At 51.1% G+C, this 16423-nt stretch overlaps 1 protein-coding gene across 1 annotated transcript in view; it reads left to right on the top strand.

Annotated features, from left to right (window-relative positions):
• The window catches only part of Stk32c (serine/threonine kinase 32C), an 84591-nt gene that overhangs the window by 47163 nt on the left and 21005 nt on the right, over positions 1-16423 (top strand). Inside the window, exon 2 of the mRNA XM_036166447.1 lies at positions 2658-2713. Coding sequence (XP_036022340.1) covers positions 2658-2713 — 56 coding nt within the window. The remainder of the gene's footprint in view (positions 1-2657; positions 2714-16423) is intronic.

Below are 16423 nucleotides of genomic sequence, written 5' to 3'. Positions count from 1 at the left end.
AGGGTCTCACTATGTATCATGGCTGGCCTTAACTCAACATTTAGACCAGGCTGCCCTTGAACTCATAGAGATCCACCTGCCTCTGCCTCCCAAGTGCTGGGATGAAAAGCGTGTGCAATTATACCCAGCCTTCCTAGGAGGCTGCATCACCACAAACCTGGATGGTGACTTTGGCTGTGCAGGTGTCTGAGCGTGGAGCAGGACAGCTGCTAGAAGACTCCCACATGCCTCTGACCTGTTCTTTAATGTATTTTATTTCTCATCTTTTTTCTCCAGTAAGGGCTAAATCAGAAAATTATGCCTGGGCTCTGCAAAGGCTAGTTGTCTTGGCTGAGTTCCTGCGTGAACTCACAGCTGCCGGGCTGACACTGGACGCCCTACATTGTGCTGGCTGCTGAGGGTGCCAGGAACATTACAGTGAGCTTCCCATGGGCAGGGGAATGCCTAACCTGTATCTCAAGTGATGTTAGGCTGGACTCTGGGCACCAATGGGGTACTGTGCTGGGGAGATTTAACACAAGTTGCCATTCTGGAGGTGGGCATGGAGGCCACACTTCTCTTCAACTCTTGGGAGTGGGTGAGGCTGCCTAACTATGGGTACCTGGGTGTGTTAGATTTCTTGTGCAGCTGAAGGAGGCCAAGGACCTCTAGGCAGCAGCAGTTGTATCTGAGTTCTGATTGGGCAGGCAGAGGGACCCTGCCTGGCCCAAAGCATGCTAGCAGAGCCTATCTACAGAAGCTGCACTGTGGCTGGCCCAGGCCTCTTCCTCTGATACTGTTCTCCATCAAGATGCAGACCTTATTTTAAGACCCCAAGATCGGTGTCTAGCCTTCACTCCCAGCCTGCTGCTCCTGCACCTGATGCCAGACCCCTTCCCCAAGCCCTACTCATTTCATTTTGGAACCTTGTGTAGCACCTCTTCACCAGTCAGTACTAGTGTTTGTCATGGATGTACATAAACTTCAAGGTTTGGAGAGATTCTGGTGGTGGTTGCAGCGTACAGCATCTTCGCTCTGGGCAGAGCCGTGCCTATGGGACGGGCTAGGGCTTAAGAGAAGAGCAAGGTACATGTGTGCCTCCGCTGGACGGTGTCTGCACATTCCCACCTTACTCACCATGTACTCGCCACTCTCTCCCTTAATTCGCTTAGTTTTGTCCTCACCACATGAATGGGCTTGGATAGCCAGGCTTCCAGTCCGAGCTGGTCGATGCAGTGACTTACACTAAACAGCAACCATGCTTTCCTGCTCAAAGGAGGGGCTGTGGGCTGGCTGCCACCCACCCTGCTGTGGTTGGTTTCTCTCTACAATCTGTAAAGTGATGAGTGGCTGAGGAATGAGGTTCAGATGAGTTTGGGTACTGAGGGCAACACACAGACCGTGGGCAGAGGCTGAGGTTTCCAGCAGGTGGCCACAAGCTAGGCAGCCCTGGGGTCAGTAGACACTGGCCTAGAACACGCTGTCTGATGTTGCACAGGCTTGAATCAGATGACTGTGTGTTCTCATCTGTGAAAAGTGGACCCATTCCCTACAGGCCTTTCCGACCTGGTTGCCAGTCCAGATGCTTGGTACCCTGTCCACTTCATCTTACCTCTAACCAACCCAGTTTCCACTTAGGCCTGTACTAATCAGATCCCCACTCTGAGGCAGCAGCTGAGTGCCTGTCTCATGCCCATAATCTAGAAGTGAGAGCCCCACCTGGCTCCAAATCTCCAGGGGGAGAAAGTGGTTATGGAGTGAATTAGTAATGTCCCACTAGCCACAGGCAGCCTAGGTCCTCTTCAGGGTAAATGTCCATGCAGCTAGGCCCAAGGCCCTGGGTAGACTCTCTAAGTGGTGTAGTGTGGTATACACTTGGGGACCTAGGCTGCTGGTCTGGAAGGGCTTGGCTCAGTGGCACTGGACAGAAATCAGGGCTGCCTGAGTCCATCCCATAGGTCTCACCTGAGAAAAGGACAGTAAAAGAGATTGACACATTCTGACCCTGTGGGAAAGCTTCAGTTAGGGCACAACTGGATGTCTGGGACTCAGAATCCTCCACTGACAAAGATTTGGTGCCCAGGCAGGAGATGCCTGACTCACCAGGGTTGTGGCAGCAAAGAGGCTTCATCAGTAGGGCGCTGGTGATCCCTGGAAAGGACAACCAGGCTGTGTTGTATTTTGTCCTGTGCCGCTCTCCATTGTTAATCAAGAGATCATTGCAACCCCAGGCTTGCCCAGTGAGCTCCACCAGGGCACATGCTCCCTCCTGTTGCTGGAGAACCCCAGAGCAGGGGCTGGTGCTCCAAGTGTTGAGATGCGTGGGCTTCTGGTTGCACATCTTTCATGGGGTGTGATGTCAGTGGGGTTGCTGGGTGCAGCTTTGCAGCAGAGGAAGTCTGGGAGCCTGCATTGGCTCATTAACCCCAGTCCTGCCTGTCATCACATACGTGTCCCCACCCCATGGCAATCCTTCAAGGTGGGTCTGAGCCATCCTTTGTACAGCTGGAGTTCACCCAGAGACATGCTCAGCCCTCCTAAGGGGTTAAGTGGATGGATCTCTGGTAGACTGCAGGATTGCCAAGCAAGGGCAAACTTTCTCAAGTATGGCGCTTGTGCCTGGCACAGACAGGGCCTTTGCACCACCTCACCTGGTGTCTCTTTGCTTCATTCCACAGTGAACTTCGACCACTTCCAGATTCTTCGAGCGATTGGGAAGGGCAGCTTTGGCAAGGTAAGGAAGAGTCTCTGGATGGGCCAGTGGAGGGTGGGGACCTATGGGACCACAAAGCCACACAGACTTGCTCCATTTCTCCTCAGAGAAGCTAGTCCCAGCACTGGGGCAAAAAGTTCAGGACTGTCAGGGAAGATGTAGGGGCTCTGGCCTTTCTGGGGTTGCCAGTGCCACCCTCCACCACCATTCAGGCAGGGTCTGTGGATCTGGGCTCAGCTGAGGACAGAGTGGCCTAGTCACCCTGTAAGGTTCTGTGCTCCAACACCCACCCACCCACGATACTGTAGCCATCTTGCAGTCTGAGTGATTTCCTCAATAAGGGGTGCACTGTGGCCTAGAAGGGGGTGCATCTTAGAAGAGCTGCATTGTGTGGCAGCTTCCCAAGGTTCAAGAGATACTGTGACATCTGATGGGCCTGCCAACCGGAACAGCAGCTCAGGCCACGGTGGAGTCCAGAGGCCAGGCTGTACTATGTCTGTTTCTTAGGTGCAAGGTGACTGAACCCAGTGCTGTGGCCCAGCCTGCTTTCTCTCAGGTTAACCCTGAAGCTGTTGCCCCTCAAGCAGGCGGCCTGCTGGGCCAGTCTTCACTTGCCTTGTTCTTTCTTGGCCAGATCTAACTTCCTGATTGCTGCCTTGTGATAGCTACAGATTGGGGGTAATTATAACTCAAAGAGACTTAACTAGGGCTCTGAAAAGGCTGGAATTAGCCCTCAGCTTCTGCAGCATGGTGTGCTGTGGATGGACCCCTCCTGTAGAGACTGTCTGTTCAGCTGTCCGGGCACTTCCCTCCCCTCCGGCCTCACAGCTGTCTGGGCACTGTGTCTATTCAGGCTCAGAAAGTCCTCTCTGAAGAGATTGTACAGCTACCAGAGTACAGAACACAGGGTGATTGAGTGTGATTAATTGCCTCTACTTCATTGTATCATAAAGGATGGCTGCTCGGGTGGCTGGAGCCTGGAGTGAATGTAAGTCAAAGTAGATGAGCACTTTGCACAGGGTTGAAAACACACCACAGGGAGGCGTGGCTAACATGCCCTGGGTCTCAGAGGTTCCTACAGGCCTTCTGCTGGGAGATAGTGAAGATGATTAGCCTGACTGGGACCAGTTGAAACTCCTCTGTGTTGATGTCGCCAGAGCTATGGAGGGTGTGGGCAGGAGGGACAGGCAGGTGGGGTTTGTGGAATAGCAGAGGACAGCAGTTGGAACTGAGCTCAGGAAAACAGCTGATGGATGTACTGGGATAAGAGGGCATTCAGAACTTAGGTCTGAAGAGGGCTAGGTTGTAGCACCCCAGGATGAAAACCACCATTGGTGGGCTAGGCTGGGGTCATGGGGGATGGGGAGTAGATGCTGTTTTCTGGAAATCTTCTCATTTCTTAACCCTGGGGGATTTCAGGGTACCCCTTGTCCAACGCTTCCTTCATCTACTGTCCCCCACACTCTTTCAGGGGAGGGACATTCCTGATCCTCAAGAGGGCATCTGGGGTATCCTGTCCTGTGACACATTTGCAGAACCCCAGGATTATGGGTCCTCTGATCAAGTCTTGGGTTTGAAAGCTGTTGACCTGGGAACAGACTGCTCTGGGCTCCAGGAGACAGGCACATTTTCTGAGATGGTAGGTAGTACAGTTGGGACACTGCTTCCTGATCTCAATCAGCTATCTAGTTAGGCCACAGGAGTCTTTGGCTGCCTGGTGGGTGTCTGAGAGAATAAGGCCTGTCACAGGTTGGGTTCTGTTCTTCCAGCTACTCTCAGTGGCCACAGTAGTAGACCCAGACAGGAAGGAATGGGGACCTAGAAAGGAAGCTGGGATGTCTGGTAGATCTGGGAATGTATCCACTTGCATGCTGTGGTTCAGAGGGTGTGTTCCCTGCAGAAGACTCTTCTATAGGTGAGATGAAGCCCACGGAAGCCCTGCCGAGTGCCAGGTAGTGGCAGAGTATGTGCATTTGAGATCAGTGTTCCCAATCCAAAGTTCCTTTAACTAAGGGCTACTTCACTTGTTGGGGTTATGACTCTTGGGGACGGGCTATAAAAATGTGTTATAACTAGTTTTTTACTTTCTCACAATTTCTTTAAAAAGAAACTGGTGGACTACATTTAACATATGTTTGTCATCTACACGGTTTCAGGTGTTTGGTCCCATGTTCCCATGGTTATGTTGTGTAATTGATTTCAGTTACTTTCATCCTGAAAAAAAAAAAAATATGAAGCTGTCTCCATTAGGTGATAACTCTCCCTTGCCCCCTTTTCAGGCCCTGGCAGCAGAGTTCTGCTTCTGTCTATGGTTTTGAGTACTCAGGACATCTTGCCTTGGTTATTTCTAGCTTCTGTGTCGGACAAACCACATACTGGATGCTCGAGCAATAAATATCTCTCATAGTTATGGATGCCAGAAGTCCCAAATGAAGGCAGATATGGTGTTCGGTGGAGACTGACTTCCTGGCTGTGTCCTCACATGGTGGGAAGAGGTCAGAATTCCCTGGGGTCCCTCATCAGGGTGTGTCCTATTCCTGAGTCCCCCCCCCCCCACCTTCATGATCCGCTACTATCACCTAGTTGCTTAAAATTTCAATGTACAAATCTGGGGGGGGACACAAGCCTTCAATATGCTGTAGTGAGTGGAATTATGCAACATCTGTCTTTTGTTTCTGGTCGGGTCCATGGAGCAAAATATCCTCCAAGTGTGTCTGTTGTAGCCTGTGTCAGAATCCCTTCCTCTGAAGGTAGAGTGATCCTACTGATCCTGTGTGCACTGTTTTCCTGTTGATGAACTCTTGGGTTGCCCACACAGATGAACCGTTGTGGATCCTGCTGTTGCCATGACTGTGAGCCTACAACAGTATCTGGATTTTCCCTCTTTAAATTCTGCTGCTTTGAGGTAGAATTGCCACATCACAGGGCAATCTTACGTATGTCCTTATAGGAACTGCCATGCTATTTCAGCAAAGGCTAAATCATGTTACCTTGCCACACAGAGGGCACACCATTCCATATCCTTGCCCATACTTGTCAGGGTCTGAGTTTCTGGTTGTAGCCTCCCCAGTGGAAGTGAGAGGCTGTCTCCTCGTGTTTTTCTTGACGGTGATAGACAGATCTGCGGATGAAGTTTCTTTCTTTCCTTTTTTTTTTTTTTTTTTTGGTTTTTCAAGACAGGGTTTCTCTGGGTAGCTTTGGCACCCTCCCTGGAGCTCACTCTGTAGCTCAGGCTGGCCTCAAACTCTCAGAGTTCTGCCTGCCTCTGCCTCCCGAGTGCTGGGATTAAAGGTGTGCACCACCACCGCCTAGCTGATGAAGTTTCTTACGTCTCAATAGGAGCCTATGAGGGCAATGTCTAGGTGTCTGGGACTCAAGCCTCTGCTCTGGAAACTCTGGGCTCCCCTGGCCTCCTGCTGGGGTATTGAGGGCTGATTTTGTTGTGATGGATTTGTTGAGTAGGAAGCACCTTAAAGTTGTTTCTGGGAACAGAATCTGCTGGTTGTTTCCATAAGGCGGAGTGAACTGGGACATATGAATGTAGCTGAAGTCAGAAATACAGAAATAGAAAGACAAACATTGAGTGACTGGCATGGCAGTGAAGGTGAAGACTAGAAGAACCTACTAGTTGAAATGACCATCATCGTTGTGAGCACAAATGACCTCGGCCCTGACCACCTATGGGAGCACCCTCTGAACATGGGCTTTGCAAGGTCCTTTTTCATCAAGTGTGAACTGGGTACCCAGGGTCACCTACCTGCATGTGGCAACAGGATCTAGTAGCCCCCTGACTCAGGTGTCAGAACTTCACACTCGGCTTTCCTGTTTAACCAAAGCCCCAAGAAACATCCTGTCAGAATCCTGGACATCCCTGTAGGAAGGGTGCTGTTGCTGGACAGACTTGCTGTTCTGCCAGGTTTCCATGCATTCTGGAAATGGCAGGCTGACCTTGAAGGGCAGGAGACACAATCAGACGTACCAGTAATTCGGAACTTAGAGAAGGCACGTCTTGGAGCAGGGAGTTTTATTCTCCGAGAAGAGAGGGGGCTGGCGATGGGCCAGCTTCATTCTTCAGCCATGGGAATGAAATCCTCATAGGTGTGGGGATGGAGTAAAGCCTTTTTTCCCCCTGGTCCTCCAGGGCATCATAACAGCCTGGCTACATTCAGAGGATGCCAGGAGGGAGTGAACTTCAGATACTCTCCTGTCTGCAGCAGCGCCTCCTTCAGAGCTGTGGAGCATTCAGGTTCCGCCCTGTGAGTGTGTGGTTGGTGTGCACCTGCTCCAGGGTTCTAGGGCCTTTGCAGGAGACAGTACAGCACTTAATGTCCCCCCAGATCCGATCTTCTCCACTGACTGATGTTTAGGGAGTGATGTGGCTATAACTAATTCCAAGACATATCATCCAGGTGAGAATAATCAGGACCCTGAGAAAATCAGTCTACTTTCCTGTTGGTATGGATGCTTGTCCAGCCTTCTGACTGCAGTGTCTACCCTTCCCCCATTGTCCTCTTTCACTTGTCCCTCATTTGACTAAAACCTTGGTAGCCTTTCAGGCTGGAAGAGGCTATGTCTGAGAAGTTCACCCTCCCCAAACTGTTCTTGTTTAATTCCAGGAAATTGGATTCTAGCCCCAGCTACCATTATCGCTGGAGCGTCTCCGTCTCTCTCTCTCTCTCTCTCTCTCTCTCTCTCTCTCTCTCTCTCTCTCTCTCTCTCTCTCTGTGTGTGTGTGTGTGTGTGTGTGTGTGTGTGTGTGTGTGTGTGTGTAAACTGACCACAGGGGAAGAAAAAGCTGTATTTATTAGCTTTTAATTTCTTATGTATAGTGACATCACGGCAAATAAAAATTAGTATCCCCAAAATGCGGTGAGATCTGAGAATCAGTGTTCCCTCTTCCTGGGAGAAGGGACACTCAGGGAGAGTACATGACATATCTGGGAGCACCCAGAGGTCCTTGTTGGCACAGGTGAGCTGTACTGGCTTGTGATCAAGCCTATCTGGGCGCAGGTCTGCCTCCAGGGTCTCTATGAGGGGCAGGCCCTCCTGGAGCAGACAAGACTATAGGGAAAAACCCTAGAGGATGTGTCTTCAGCAGCTCTGGGGCATTCTTGGAAAACCTTCCCTGCATTTGTTGGCTGTCTATCCTTTACCTCACAATATTCAGTACCACAAAGCGGCAAGCTTGGGGATGTCACCTGACCCCTTCCTTTATGTGCCCCATATTTTGTTGTTCTTAGAGTTGTGTGCTGTGTTGTTCTGTATGGTGTTGATTCTTGTAGTGAGGAATTTGATTTTCCATTTGGAGACCTGGTTGGTCTTGTGCCTCCTAGCATTGGTCCTGCCCATCAGCACCCTCACTGTAACCCCTCTCCATAGTGAAGGGAAAGCCTGCTTCCTTGAGCTCCATTATGGCTGGGAAGAAGCTGGACAGGCTTGGATATAGGACTTATACCCAATCAGGGGTCCAGTCAGTCAAGGTGGTGATCTTGCAACCTGTGGACAGTTCTTGCTGGGAAGACAAGACCAGCTTCCGGCTTCCAGTAGGTGTGGGGAGTTTTAGAAGCATGTTTCCTGTGATGTGCCAAATACGCTCAAGGCTGAACATTAATGTCAGTGCTATCTATAGGGCAAAGTGGTGGTTCTGAAGATCCTCTGAAAAGTGTCATCAGTAAGTGGAAGATCAAGGAGCCCTAGGAAGATCCCAAGGAGATGCATGACTCCTGGATCGGGTCCTTTAGGGAGTGCAGGGGCTCTAGTCCAGGTGGAGTTTTAGTACTTTGATTGGCTTTGGGACAGCTGGCATAGTTTGCTGTTTTGGCAGGAATGTTCCTCCTACTGAGGGCCTTATGGGCCCAGCTTCAAACTGGATGGATCTCTCCATTCACCTTTCTAACCTCCCTACTGCCCTAGTCACTCTCTGTTCCTTAGACTCTCTTTCCCCTTCTTTCTGTCCCCAGGCTGCAACCAGCTACAACTCACACAGAGGGTCTAGGGTGTCTAGACACAGTGATTTCTGGGGAGGGAGACCTGGCCCCTTTCTGCCCTACTACAGTCTGGGCACGAGGTCTCACTCCTAAGGAGCTGGGCCTAGCATTGTGGCTACAGAGCTCTCATGGAGGAACTCATGGAGCCATTACATGGGAAAGGAGGGAATGCACGCTGGTAGAAAGGCTCAGGCCCAACACACAGATAGCTTCTGTGTCCTTAAGCTTATGGGGAAAGAACTAAGGGAGTTGGGGTGAAATGCCTTTGACATAGTCCCCAGCCACTCCAGCAGTTCTGTCCCTGCTGAGTCCCCAGATCCTCAGAGAGATCTAGGAGAGGCTCAAGCCAGAGGAAGATGACCCTCAATGTGGATGTGAAATTTGGGGGCTTTGGGCTGGTGTGAGGCTGGACCAGGGCCCCCTTGCCTTTCCCTGACAGATCTGTGAGTGTGGCCCCCCAGTGATGACACTTTGGCTTTGCCCAGCATTTCAGAGACAAGACAGCACTGTAGTTGCCATGGCAACCTCTCAGCGGCTGCATCCTGCCAGGAGTATTGTGGGACATCACTGAGCCTATGGTTCACTGAGTCTGTCTGCAGAGAATCTGGTTCTAAGTTGGTCCACACAGCAGCGGGAGGCCAATCATGGCTACAGAGAGCTCAGAGATGCCTGACTTCTGGGATGTTACCCAATTGTTAATGCTGAATCATGGGTCCTGGATCATCTCTGGGGCTGCTGGAGCCAGTTCTGCCTACAGCCGGTGTGGATCACCCAAGACACCAGGATGAGAAGGTCATTGAGAGGCAGCCTGTGGCAGCTTAGTTGGGCAGGTGGTACCATCTATCCTCCATCTTCCCAGCCAGTGGACTCTGACACCAGCAGGATGGAGTGTGTTGGCAGCAACTTACCTTTGATGCTTATGCCAGTGTCAAGTGACTGTCCTGACTTTCTCATCAGCTCCACTCTTTTCCCCCAAAACATTCAGACCTTGAATCTTGAACTCTAGGGTCTAGCATCTCAAATCTTTGTGCTGTGGATGTCAGGGCCATTGCTTTGTGGTCCCATCATGGGACTGGCTATCTTAATGTGGGTAGCATCTATGGCCAGCATCACTAATGTAAGCTCAAGGTGGCCATTAGAGTCACCAGTGTCAGTAAGAGCTACAGAAGTCTCTGCCCGCTCCTGGTGCTGCTGACCCTGAGCACATGCGCTCCTTGCACGTGCCTGAGCCTCATTTCCCCAGCTGTGGCCGTCTGGTCCTGCAGCACACAGGCTCCAGCTAAAGCATCGGCCTGGCCCCCTCTCACAGACAACCTGCGGCGTCTATCCCATTGGCAGAGGTGGATGAGAACTTCCTAGGGCCAAGCACATGGAGCGGGCTATCTCATTTGTCAGGGAGTGTGCCCTGGAGACCTCAAAACAGTGGCAGCTGTTGACTATATTGGCTGTGACCTAAGATGGTTTGAAATTGACTCTTGTTCATACTTTTGCAGATTTTGTTGATTGTAAAAAAAGAGGGCAGAAAACATGCTCGCACTAGTGGAGGAGGAGAGAGGTGAGAGACTCTTAGTAGGACCTGATGTTCTCTTAAGGGATCACAGCAGCAGATAGCTTCGGGAGGGCAGTAGAGACACCCAGAGTGGACACTTGTCAGGTCTGAGTGAGTCTCATCCAGCTGGCCCAGCTACAGGGTGCTTGCCCTTACCCGCCCCCCCCCCCGCCACCCCACCCCCCACCACTTCAGAGCTCTGCCACTCAGGCCCAGGCTGACTCTGAGATTTAAATTTAGGGTGAACTGTGAACTTTTCTGCCTCGGACCCTCATTAGAGAAGTGGTCTCGGGGCACTCAGTCTGCCTGATGTCCTGTGAACTTCTCTGCTGTGGGCCTCCACGCACAGACCTCTCTAGAGGCCATCTGAGCCCTGTCCTCACCCCAGGAGGGGGGCACCAGTGGCCTTTTCTCCGTGAAAGCCAGTGCTGCTGACCGCAGTGGCTTTGAAGAAGGGAAATGCTGAGGATCAAGCAGGACTCCATCCCTTCCAGGATTGGAGGTGAAAAACCCATGGGAGTACTGAGCATAGCTACTGGGGGATTCTTCAAAGGTCAGGAGGTGAGGTCCGTACCAGCTGCAAGAAGCTCACCAAGGAGAGGGTCTGCACTCTGAGTCTTGGCTAAGGGTACCACCAAGGCTGTGGCAGCCCAGGAGTGCCACAGGAACTATGGGTACTATGGGCACCAAGGGTGCCATGGGGGCTGTGAAGGCTGAGAATGCTATGGTCTGGGGCATCAGCAGCCTGTTGCAAGTCCTTCTTCTAACAGCTGGGTTCTGGACTTGCCCCTGCTGCCACCATAGGACAAAGAAAGCCTCCTAGCCACCGCCCCACAGAGCCAGCATGCAGCAGAGCATTTATCACATGCTCCTAAGTGGGCCAAAACACGATGTGAATGTGCCAGGCTTGCCTCTCAGGGTCACCCAGGCAGTGTTGGTGCCTTAAAAATAGCTGTTTCCCTCGAGACAGGCTCAGGCAGAGAACTCTTGCTTTCCTCCCTGCTTGGGCGTGTGAAGGCCATTGTCATCCCCCTGCTATACCTGGTCCTTGTGTAGCCTTGACTTGGGAAGACCAAACAAGGGTGTCCTGAGGGTGGCCCTGCCGACTGCCAGGAGCAGGGTGGTTGCCCCCTGCTTGTTGGGCCTGCAGGAGCTCCTCTTGCTGGTGAAGCTCATGGGGCTGGCTAACACAGCTGTCCAGGAGTCAGGCCATGCTTTGAGGTTCACAGGAGGCTGTGGGTGTCGTGCATGAGGTTGACCCTTGCCGTGGAAGGCTGCTGTCCTCATTTCATCCTAAGCATTGGGTTCTGCATAGAGCAGAGAACTAATGCTGACTGTACCTGGCCACTGGCCACTGTGAACAGTAGCTTTGGGTCCATCCACAAAGCAAAAGTAGACCTGGCCACCCCTGTGGAAGCCGTTCCTCTCCCTTGACTCTCTTATGCATGAAACTGAATTACAGGGAACAGCCCACCTCCCCCTTGGTGCTGCAGTTGGTGTCTTCAAAACACAAGGATCATTTTCTTAAATGCAGCTACAGAACCTTTTCACACCTAAGATAGCCAACTGTGGTCCTGTGAGCACTGGTTAGGGTCAGCACTCATGACTGTTATTTATTTATTTTATTGTTATTTTTTTATTTTTTATTTTTCGAGACAGGGTTTCTCTGTAGCTTTGAAGCCTGTCCTGGACTAGCTCTGTAGACCAGGCTGGCCTCGAACTCACAGAGATCCACCTGCCTCTGCCTCCCGAGTGCTGGGATTACAGGCGTGTGCCGCCACCGCCCAGCTCATGACTGTTACTCTTACTAACTTCTCTGAATTGGGTTGACAGTGCATCTTTACAGGAGTGGTTTGGTCTCCTTGCTCTGTATCTGCCCCCCTGCCCTTCCCCTGCTGTGTGGTTTTAGTTGTGGCCCAGGTTGCTCTGTCTTTGAGAGACCCTACCTGTGAGCTCCTCTCCATCTCTAGATGTCTTTATTAGGTCGTCTGTGACTGAAGCAAGCCTCCATCATCAGAGACTTGTTCTTGCCTGAGACCAGGCATCTGTGTGCATCTGACCTTGGCAGTCATTTTCCATGAGTGCTGGCCACTCATGTTACAGCCTAGTGTGGGCTGGATTGCATTCCTTCTGGACATTCCAGGGTAGAATCCATTTCAAATCTGCCTCCCATGTCTAGAGGAGTTCCTCAGTCTTTGGCTGGTGGTCTTGCTGACACTCGGGCCTCTTGTTTCTTCTTGTGTCTCTTCTTCGACTTGAGCTCCCTTGCCTCCACTACTGCCTGGTAAGGACCATGTGGCAGCATCAGATACCTTTGGTCCAGGATGCTGTCCTTCTCAGCATCCCAGCTGCAAAGTTCCTTTCCCATTCATAGTAACACATCTACAGGTTCCAGGATTAGGTCATATGAGCCCCTGGCATCATTCTGCCAGTCATTTGTCATGGTTTGTTATGTCTGAAGGTGTATCAACAAGCTCTACTGTCCCCATGCTTCACGCACTAGCCATGCCTGTGTGCTTCTGCAGTCTGTCTTTGGGTTAGTTCCTAGAAGTGGAGTATGTGGGCTGGAGGGTGGTACACATGAATTGTGCTGGAAATTGCCAAGTCTTCCTGCATAGGGGGTGGCACCATTGTCGTCCGCAGGGTGCCTGCCACAGGGCCTGTTGCCAGCTGCTTGGATTTATGCCAGCCTGACAGAAAAGGCACAACAACGTACTTAGCTTTGCTTTGCATTTATCTTATGGTAGGCTAATTTGCCTATTTTTTTTTGTTCACTTTCCTCCTTAGTTGGTATTTCTGTTTGTTTCTAGAGCTTGATATACATGCATTAGGAATGCCAACCTTGATCTGACCTAAGTTGCAAATATTTTCTCAGTTTACTTGTCTTTCAGGTTCATTTATACACCCATTCCCATGCATAGAATTTTTCTTTTATGCAACCATTTTTATCAATCATTTTCCAAATTGCTTTTGGATTCAGAGCCAGAGAAATTTGTCCCTACCTCCATTGAGAGACATCTACATGCTTTCTTCTATTGCTTTTAGGTTTTATGTGTCAGGTTAAAACTCATAACCTGGAGCTTATCCTGGTTTTTAGTGTCAGGCATGGCTAGTAGTTGTTCCCAACATCAATTATTAAAAAGTCTTTTTTTTTTTTTTTAACTTAAGTTTGAAAAGCCACCTGTAATGACAAAAGAAGTATCTCTGTGCACCTTGGTCTGTTTCTTGACTTTCTGTTCTGTTCCACTGGCCTGCTCTGTCTCCATGTATCAGTGTATGAGGCAACAACCACTTGGTGTGCATGAGAGTGTTTGCCGAGTTTGAACTCAGGAGGAAAACCCATCCCCAGTGGGCACAGCACCACCCCATGAGCAGGAGATCCAGACTGAATAAAGAGGAAGAAAAGCAGGAGGATCCGAGCAGCAGCATGCATCCTTCCTTCCTAATTCTGTGGGATGTGGCAAGTCCCAGCCTCAGGTGCCTGCTACCGTGGACTCTGGCCATGCCTTCCTCACCATGGTGAACTGTACCTTACTAAGCTGTGAGCCAAAATCAATCTTTTGAGCCTTGAGATGCTTCTGTGTGGTGTCTTGTTACAATGACAAGAAGTGACTAATGTATAGTGACGTCCAAAGCTTCTTTAGTCCCACCAGCTGCTGCCCCAGGAGTAGTGCTTGAGAGCTGAGAAAGCCAGCCAGGTGGTGGTGGCACACGCCTTTAATCCCAGCACTTAGGAGGCAGAGCCAGGCAGATCTCTATGAGTTCAAGGCCAGCCTGGTCTACAAAGCGAGTTGCAGGAAAGGCACAAAGCTACACAGAGAAACCCTGTCTCGAAAAACAAAAACAAACAAACAAAAAGAGCTGAGAAAGCCAAGTCTTTGTCCCCTCTCTTCCTTGTGTGTGTTCCTATGTCCCTCTCCCCACTACATGAAGCTAGGTACCCCCTCCAAATGGTACCTCAGAAGTCTCTGAAGGACAGAGGTTAGGGGACAGTAAGGGAGAGCCAGGTACAGGCAAGGGAGTGGGTCTAGGCAGAGGACAGGTGCTGGGCACTGGGGAACAGCAGGAGCTGGTCCAGGAAGGGGCCCAGGATGGGATTTGAGGAGGGCCGACCTCTCAGAGATCTTCAAGATCACACCCCTCTTGGGAGAAGCAGAAAACTAGTGTGGTCGCTGTTGCTTGCAGGGCCGCCTGTGAGGCATCGGATCGGAGCACCCTTCTCTGCTCTGTCCAGCTCCTGCCCTGCTGTTTCTCTGCATGAGCTGCCTGGCTCTATTGGGGGGGACGGGACGGGACACTGTTTTCTTTGTGCCTTACCCAGGCACCTCTCCCTAGGTCCGGCAACCGCATATACCTTCTCCAGGACCCATCCTGTGGTTTTTGTGCTCCTGGCATTGGCAACCAATGGAATCCTGGGAAAGGCAGGATCCTTGTCTGGTCCCCTGTGGTCCGGTCTGCCTTCCCTGGGTTTTGCTACTCCCAGGAGGTGCTTTCATTATAGTGTTTCAAGGCTTTAAATACCTGTTGTCAGCCCTTTGCTTTCTGGGGAACAAAAATGACTTAGAAAGAAAAAGAGCTTGGGGTGAATCACTGAAATCTGCAAGATGCGTAAACAGTGTTCAGTTAGAATAGCACTTACACCGCCATTAGTCACCAGCGTATTCCAGGCTGAGCAGTAGCATTTTGCAGAGCGCCCTGCTGCCCAGGAGCAGCAGGGCTCACTCCTCTGAGATCTCATCTCACTTCCTCTTTGTCTGGTGTAAATGGATTACTGAGGAAGAGGCCCGGAAAGTCCAGACCAATTTCCTTTGAGGAAATAGTTCAGTGGGGCCTGCTGCAAAGGCTTAGCTGTAAGAGGCCCTGGGTCTCCATTCACCTTTTGAAATGTTGCGTTGCCAACCGGCTACATCTACAATCCCTCTAAATCAGAGCAGCCTAAAACTCTTCCTCAGAGCCTCTCTGTAGGGGATGGCATTGGAAGGCAGCAGAGCCAGGCTTTTCCAGCTGGGTTTAAACCTGCTCAGCTGCATCCACCAAAGGGCACTTAGATGCAATTAATGAAGCCCATTCTAAAGGCAAAAATCAGCACTGTCCCTAGCAAGTGTTAGGTGTGTCCACAGTCCAGAACTCTGTGGCCAACCCCACTCAGCAGTGACTTGGGCAGGTCAGCCTATGTGGGAAGACAGTGAAGGTTCAGATCGCTAAGGAGAGGACTAGGGGCCAGATCAGCAGCTAGAAAAGAGAAAGAAGGTGCCCCAGGTGAGGGTATACTACAAGTTTAGGCCAAGGTCTTGGCTCCTTTGGGAGCCGGTGTATCATGATAGGCGTGGTCAGGATGGGCATGCAGTTTGACTTCTTGGGACTGAAGCAAAGTCCTACCACATGTCAGCTCCAAACAGCCACAGCTCATACTCTCTCTGGAGACTGAGACCCTTGGCCTCTCTTGGGTCCTGGAGAAAGGGCCTGTGGTGTGTGTGGGTGTATATGGCTGACCCTAGGCAGGGGGTGTATAGACAGCTTTCATAGGAGAAGAACAAAAGGGACAGAATAACCTAAGGTTCTGGACCTGCTAGGCAAAGACCCCTCCCACCTCCTAAAAGTAGGCCCTCCTTGGGTAGTTTCCCAGGCTGCTCACTTCTGTCTTGGAAGTAACTGGCATTCTCTGCCTCCTACTTGAAGGTGTATTGGGGGAGACAAGAAGCCCCGGTGCCCATGCTCTGACTGGCCCTGACAGGCCCCAAATTCTGCTCTCTGGAGCAGAATGAAGCATCACTCAGGGAAGGGCCTGGAGCTAGGACCAGGTAGGCTGGGCGGCCTGCTGCGGCCAACACTTATTTTCATTCTGAAACTTTCAATAGGCTTTCAAAATAATAATTTGAAAAAGAATTGTAACTAGCTCAGGGGGAAAAAAATCTGCAGCTCAACACTGGGCCACCTGTGCTTTCCCCTGTCACTCTGACACTGTGGCCTGCCAACCTGCCACTGGCTCAGTCTTGGAGCAGGTGTGGCCTCTCAAACCCTCAGGAGTCCTCTGTCCACACACTTGATGTCTCAGTGCCCCCCCCCCTCCACCCCCAGGCTCTTCCTGTCACATTCACGGAGTAGGGCAAAGTGATCTGTGTTGCCCACTTTCTGGAGAGGTCTCATTTAGGACCTGTGTGAGTGACTGGGTCACATTCTCCAGTACCTACCACC

Source organism: Onychomys torridus, chromosome 1 (assembly GCF_903995425.1).
Source record: "Onychomys torridus chromosome 1, mOncTor1.1, whole genome shotgun sequence".
Taxonomy (NCBI): Eukaryota; Metazoa; Chordata; class Mammalia; order Rodentia; family Cricetidae; genus Onychomys; species Onychomys torridus.
The sequence above is the reverse complement of the archived record's forward strand: the minus strand, read 5'-3'. Positions and strand labels throughout refer to the sequence as shown.